At 37.9% G+C, this 7,500-nt stretch overlaps 1 protein-coding gene across 6 annotated transcripts in view; it reads left to right on the forward strand.

Annotated features, from left to right (window-relative positions):
- The window catches only part of LOC144965926 (putative acyl--CoA ligase YdaB), a 19,223-nt gene extending 12,999 nt beyond the window's left edge, over positions 1–6,224 (forward strand). For all 6 annotated transcript variants that reach the window (XM_078901782.1, XM_078901784.1, XM_078901783.1 and 3 more), the window contains 3 exons: positions 1–449; positions 3,755–3,906; positions 4,887–6,224. The exon at positions 1–449 is cut by the window's left edge and continues 422 nt beyond it. In XM_078901782.1, the coding sequence (XP_078757908.1) occupies positions 1–449; positions 3,755–3,906; positions 4,887–5,150 (865 nt within the window). In that variant the 3' untranslated portion in view covers positions 5,151–6,224. The remainder of the gene's footprint in view (positions 450–3,754; positions 3,907–4,886) is intronic.
- Positions 6,225–7,500: the final 1,276 nt, after the last annotated feature.

A 7,500-nucleotide genomic window follows, 5' to 3' on the forward strand; every position in this document is an offset into this window, starting at 1 on the left:
TCCAGAAAAAATGTCAATGGGAGTCTTCTTGGTCAACATTTTTAATTTGAACAAAATTGATAGGGCAGGGTTGATGACTCGTGATATTCAGTACGTTCTCGATGCCATTGATGAAGGCCATAAGATGGAAAAACTGTTGGATTCACTTAATACAGGCGGTGGCCCAGTTCACAACGCTACCATGGAAGCTCTGGGGAAAATCGCTTACAAAATGACAAACTCCTATGGCGGAACAGAGTTTATGCTGGTGTCTAGCATTGAAGTTACGAAGAAATCTGATTTTCAAGATATGTGCGCGGGACGTCTTGTGAATTGTGATGTCAAAATTTTTGGAGAGAACGGAGAAGAACTAGCTGGAGGAGAACAAGGAGAGATTCTGGTGCGTTCTGAAGGAATCTTCGAGGGATATCTCAACAACCCTTTAAAGACAGAAGCAGCATTTACCAAAGGTTTGATAAATTGATATTCTTGAAAAGAAAAATAACACTCACACACACACAGACACACACACACACACACACACACACACACAAGCAAACAAACACACTGTGGCGGGTTGTGTGTTATTTTTGTGGGATCGAGTTCAACCGATAGCTCAATTGTCTGGATTCGAACTAGTATGCGCGCTATGGCTCTCGTTACCAGCTGCGCCACTCAACCTATACCACAAACGGCTCAGGTTTAATCTAGGGGTGATTAAGAATTGCCTTAGGATCCCTTATAACTTAATTGTATTCATAACAAGTGAGTCAAGACAAAGTAACGCCCAATACAATAATAACAATTCTATACATAAAGTTTAAATAGATTGTTACAGGAAAAGATAGAAAGAATAAGTATTTATTTAACATCAGGAAGAGTAGCACTAATTGAGTGAATCTAATTTATTATTTATTTATCTATTGATTTATTTACTGTTTTATTTATGATTGATTGATTTATTTAGTTTGTAATCATTTGTGTCTGTGGAAAATACATTTGAAAATGGTATAAGCCCGATTGGCTTATCTTTATCCAGCCGGCTTGCTTGATTGAGGCAAATGTATCAGCTAGTTCCAGGGTTGGCTCCTGTTTGCAGGGTTTTCTGGACTTCACAACAGTGTGTTGTAGTTATGAGCTGACAGGAAGGTTCTGGTGTCGGCGATGACTGACATCAGGGATTGGGTGCCTCAAGGATTGGGTACGGAGTAAAGATGGTTGATAGCCACGGATGGTGACAGCCGAAGACAAGGACCTTCAATTAAGAGTTAAAATAACAAGGTCTTAGAGCCAATCTAGTTTGTCATTCGCCACCGGATCGTCCTTGCGCATTGAGCGACACATCATAATAGCCTTTATTTGCCGACAAAGGCAAGGAGAAGCAGTAACTCCATGATAATGGTAGTTATTACATTTGTATCAAACATCAACTGACAGTCGAGCTATCTTACATGATGAGAATTTAACAAGGTTGTGTCCCTGGAATTTCTTAATTTATTTTTATTAATTATAATTTTGAGGTTATGATGTGTGGCCGGCGATTGGCGCTAGAGTACAGACATTCAAGCAATATACATATTGAATATAAATGAAATAATAGCATAGATCATAAACAAATGTTAACTATAGTATAAGATACATATAGATATAGTTTTGTACAGGTATTCCAACTTACGAACACCGATGGAATAGCACAATTAGAATATATACACAAACTATAATAGTAATGATAGATTAAGCATTGAATTCACAGTAATATCTCGTTCCACTTTGAATGTTAACCAATAGTTCATTTTACCTTCAACCGAGAGAAGAAAAACTTTTACAAGTTTGAAATTGGAGGGATAGCTCTTCTTTCTTGGGATTCTTAGCGTGTGTGTGATTCAATTCAGAGATAAATTTGATTTTGTGAAATTCAGTGACGCTTTGGAATTATGGGAATAGCCAATCAGAAGAATGTTTCTGTTTTAGATAGCCAATGATATTCAGATGCTTTGGTAAGAAAGAATTACTGAGAGCTAGAACGTTAATTGCAATTTTAGCTACTTTTGGACGAGAGAAGAACCTCAGGGTATATGCACGGTGGAGTTTTGTTTGGAAAAGGTAATTAGCATGATATATATGCATACAATGGGCAGACTATTTGAACAGGTAAATAAGCTTTAGGCTGAAAGTGAGTGTTCCGTTATACAATGGGAAGGTTTCCCACTTATTCACCAAATTTTCCGTTAGCAAAATTTAGAGCTTTATTGGAGAACAGACTGTCCATGTTTTGAGTATTTTAACTCGAAGTGTTAATCTGCCTTGGCAAATATATATCGTCCGCTAGATTTGAAGTGGTTTTGAATGAGATGCAGACGAATGATAAAGAAATCACGCAGTGAAAGAAAATCGTTCGCCACACACACATTCATTAATTTCATCTGTTTCGTAGTAGTCTTCATAAGCCATAAATCCATAGTGCATGAGTTTTCACCACATTTTCATACTTAAACCATTGCTTAGAACACTTTTGATAGGACGCTAGTTTATCATAAGAGTATTCTCTGCTAAATCTAACCCGGCTGTACGTGTAATACTGAGTGGACATGAGGTCAGATAAAATCCTTCTATTCATTGACCTTAAATTTTCACCGACAATGAATTACCCTGGTCTCAGTAAAACATAATTGACAGCTCTATTACTATTGCCAGCTATGATCTCGGTGTTATGTTCTTGTGTAAGATACTTATAAAAGATTACCAAACTCGACTGAGATGCGAATGAGTACCTAGCTTTAAGCACCTGATGGATACTGTAATATTGCTGGCACAAATAGGAGACCTGAAATGTCAATGAATTCATTGAAATCTGGTTACATATGGTCTGTTTTGGGAAATAATTAAAACAGTTTAAAGTGCATTGAGCGTTGAGCAGGGTGGATCCGTAGAAATATGCCATTTTGATGTTTATCGCTGACTCCAATGGCGCCAAATTCCTGATTTGAAGGTCGTGGGTTCAAGCGCCTGTGCCGACAATTTTGTCCGATAAAAAGGCAACTAGGAGTCATGACCTGCATGTGATACGGCCGCTTTAGACTATCAGAAGTTAAGGACGCCTGATCGAGGGGAGGGGGGGGGGTTCTTCAATGCTTTAGTTCTACTTGAGTTTCTATTAGTTTTATTTATATTTGATTTATATGTATTTTTATGAGGGATCATAAGAATAAATAACGTGGACTTCGTGGTTCAGCCTCACTGTTTCTCTCCATGTCACTAAGTCAAACGATCTCCCTGGCCCGGTGGGCAACAAATGTTCGCTAGCTGTGTTTTGTCCTTGAGTACACGACTTTATACACACAGATTACCCCACTCTACTCAGTTGGATGCTTGGCTATACTCAAGATGGGTGAAGTAAGGAGGTTCGCACAAAACCAGGAAACCTTAACTGTATGAATAGACATTAGGTTCCATTCGGTTTGCATGAGATTAGGATTGTGAAGCCCATTAAAGTATGGTAACTCCGTGAAATTATGATATAAGGAGAAAGCATTTGTTACCAATTACGTCCCTTAGTTGCGTTCAAAATGTTAAAAACTATACTGACGACAACTCCATAAACATACATTTCTAAGTGACCGATGTCTTCCACGAATAACTCATATTACCACATGTCTGAATTCTGGTTACTACACTCAAGGAATCAAACGCATTCACTCATAAAATTGTTAACATCATCAATATTAAGTCTGTTTTGTGTCTTTTATTTTGCTTTTTTTTTTCTTCTCTTTTACAGACGGTTGGTACAAGACAGGTGACATCGGATACTTTGACAAAGAAGGACAACTCTTTGTGTTGTGTCGTAAAGCTGACGTCATCACCAAGGATGGGTTTTGTCATTACCCTGGATGGATGGAGCAACTCATAGGAAAACACCCTGAGATAGAGGTCTGTTTTATTGATGACTGTATTACTGTGCAATGCTTTGTTTTCAGCATTAACAAAACTATTAAACCCAAATTGCATAGCTACTAATTTTTATGACGGGATTGGGATACAGTTTGAAATTCCAAATATGCAGTTTAAATAGAGAGTACATTCTTTTATGGAAATATCAACAACTCTTCAAAGACAGAAGCAGTATTTACCAAATATATAAACTGACATTTATCAAAAGAGAAATAACTCGCACACACTCTCTCTCACACACACACACACACACACTCCCACACACACACACACTCACACACAGGCACACAAACACAAACACACATTCATTAGATTCATGTTCTTATGATATTAGTAGTCCTTGCAGACTTTAACAATTAATTGCTTAGAACCTTTTTGATAGGACGCTAGTTTACCAGAAGAGTAGACTCTTTAAAATCTATTAAAGCCAAATTGCATAGCTACTTATTTTGGTGCAGATTTTGGAATTCGAAACCCCTAAAATGCCAGAATCCTTTAAAACCATTGATAACACAAGCTGATATTATGCCAAACTTGAGGCTGAAAGGTTCATTTTTGCTCGAAATAAAACAATTTAAATGGACACATATGCTGTTACGGAGAATATTACTAAGTAGTTTATTAACTCGCAAAGGTAAATTTGATGCTTTTTTCCTAAAATTTAATATTAAGGAGGACTGTCGAGAGAGAGAGAGAGAGAGAGAGAGAGAGAGAGAGAGAGAGAGAGAGAGAGAGAGAGAGAGAGAGAGAAATGGAAGCTCGTGGATGGTCTTAGGGACAGATGATAAAATGGTCTGTAACCAAGAAAGATGGCGTTCCTGCATTTCAGCCTTATGGGCTGATCACGCTCAAAGAAGATTAGTAAGTATGATAGAAAGTAAGTGAGTAAGTAAGTAGGTAGGCAATACCGACTGACAGTGGGTAATATATTTATATATCTTTTGTTTTATTCACCATAGAAATGTGTGGTAATCGGAATACCGGATCCAGTCCACCATGAAGAGATCTGTCTGTGTCTAAAACGGATGCCTGGTGCCAAAGTGTCCATCGAAGACATGAGAGAATATTGCAAGAATCTCTTCTTGACTGACCAAGACGACAAGATTACGCCGCTTCCAAGATACTATTTGATATTTGATGAATTTTACTGCAATAATAATGGAAAGCTTGACCGTAAGAAAATGAGGCAAGAAGTCATCAGACGGTTGCAAAAGGATCAATAGCAGAACATTCGAATTGATCTATTGAAGCCGAACATTTTGATAGTTCAGAAGAGTTATAAATTCTATTCATTCCCTATTTTCCGAATTGTGCTAAACAGATTCAATATAAGGTTCACTCTATTGCCGTTAACTTTCTTATGATCAATATACTTCTTTCTCCCCTTTCTATGATGTAATGTTTAGGTTTGTTTTGGATGAATGGGTCATAATTCATAGTTTATGATTAACCCAATCATATCCAATTAAATAATTTATTGTTCCATTCCACATCTTCTTTTCCTTTTTATCCCTCATCCCCTCCTCCTCCTTGTCCTCCTCTTTCTCCTCCTCTTCCTCTTCCTCCTCCAATCCTCCTCCTCCTCCTCCTCCTCTTCCATTCCGTCTTCTGCATCTTTTTCTTCTTCTTCCTTTTCTTCTTCTTCTTCTTCTTCTTCTTCTTCTTCTTCTTCTTCTTCTTCTTCTTCTTCTTCTTCTTCTTCTTCTTCTTCTTCTTCCTCCTCCTCCTCCTCCTCTTCATTTTCCTCCTCCTCTTCCTCCTCTTACTGCTTTTCATTATTAGTCCTCCGAAAGACTGATTACATACACACTAATCAGGATTTTGAAACCGGAAAAGTTGAAGGTGTGACATCACATTTCTTCCCTGTGAACTTGGACCTAATTTTGTTAAGGATTTGAAAGAAAATATCGTTTTCCCTATTGAGTGAATAATAACATGATAATATATGACTTTCATATAAATTATTACCACTATCACAAAAGGCTCTATTGATAAGAGATCCAGTCCTTGGATTAGTGACTCGTGTAATAGTTACAAGAATTGATATACATTCGGGACTAGTATATCAGAATTGGGGCTTATTGTTCTCTAACAGTTTCGTAATATAATTATAGTTCATTCGTGGAAACCATCAACCCCTTAGAAATGTTGTATTTATAATCTGTGAATTGTCCTCATTATTGTTTTCACTGTATTGGACCCCACTAAGAGACATAAATACTGATTCCCTTTATAGGCCGTGACGTAAAATTATAATATAAATGTTGAATGCTCATTAAACAGTTGCTGTTCGAAAACCTATTTTTCATTTACGTTCCTTACATAAATATTGTGATTTATCTAGAAATAGAAGAGAACATAACCACGCCGCCCCCCCCCCCCCCCCCCCCCCCCCTCGACAGTCTGAGAAGTCATGATTCAGCAACCAAAATGGCCGTAACTTGTAAATGAAACAACGGGTTATGTTGTCAATACTGCAGATTTAAGTAAAATACTCACCATCCCTGTCCTGAGATGAATAGCACCAACACACAAAACTGTAAATTTAAGTGTTTTAAGTCTGATTGAGAGAATTAAGTGAGAACTATCTATCTATCTAGACATCTATCTACTATGTATCTTTCTATCTCTCTCTCTCTCTCTCTTTCTCTCTCTCTCTCTCTCTCTCTCTCTCTCTCTCTCTCTCTTACTCTCTCTCTATGTATATATATATATATATATATATATATATATATATATATATATATATATATATATATATATATATATATATATATATATATAGTGTAGAGTGAACCTGGGACTCTGGGTTTTGTAAAAAAGCAATAACAAAATGTGGGGGGGGGGGGGATTACTTTTTTACGATACCCTACAATATGCGGCAAAGTTGTGGAAAGTAGGCAAAGCGTGGGGAGTGAACCTGAGACTCAGTGAAGTGTACACCAGTGGGGAGTGAACCTGAAACTATGGTTTTCGGCGGGCTTCAGCTAGTTTCATATAAAAGCAATTACTTTTTTACGAAACCCGACGAAACCTGGCAATATCCGAGAAAGTTTTGGGTGGTAGGCAACAGTGGGGAGTGGACCTGAGATTCGTGGAAGTGTACACCAGTGGGGAGTGAACCTGGGACTGGGTTTTGGCGGGTTTTGTAAAAAAAAAAAGCAATTACTTTTTGTTTACGAAATGCGCCAAATCCCAACAAAATGGGGCAAAGTTATGAAAAGTAGGCAAATAATGGGGAGTGAACCTGAGACTAAGGGAAGTGTACACCAGTGGGGAGTGAACCTGAGACTATGGTTTGCGGCCGGCTTCAGCTAGTTTCATATAAAAGCAATTACTTTTTTACTAAACCCGATGAAACCTGGCAATATCCGAGAAAGTTATGGGTAGTAGGCAACAGTGGGAAGTGAACCTGAGATTCATGGAAGTGTACACCTGTGGGGAGTGAACCTGAGACTCTTGTTTTCGGCGGGTTTCAGCGAGTTTCACATAAAAGCGATTACTTTTTTACGAAACCCGGCAATATCCGACAGATATTGACAGTAGGCAAACAGTGGGGGGTGAACCTGAGAC

This window comes from Berghia stephanieae, chromosome 2, assembly GCF_034508935.2.
Source record: "Berghia stephanieae isolate SIO BIC M18660-M18661 chromosome 2, UCSD_Bste_1.3, whole genome shotgun sequence".
NCBI lineage: Eukaryota > Metazoa > Mollusca > Gastropoda > Nudibranchia > Aeolidiidae > Berghia > Berghia stephanieae.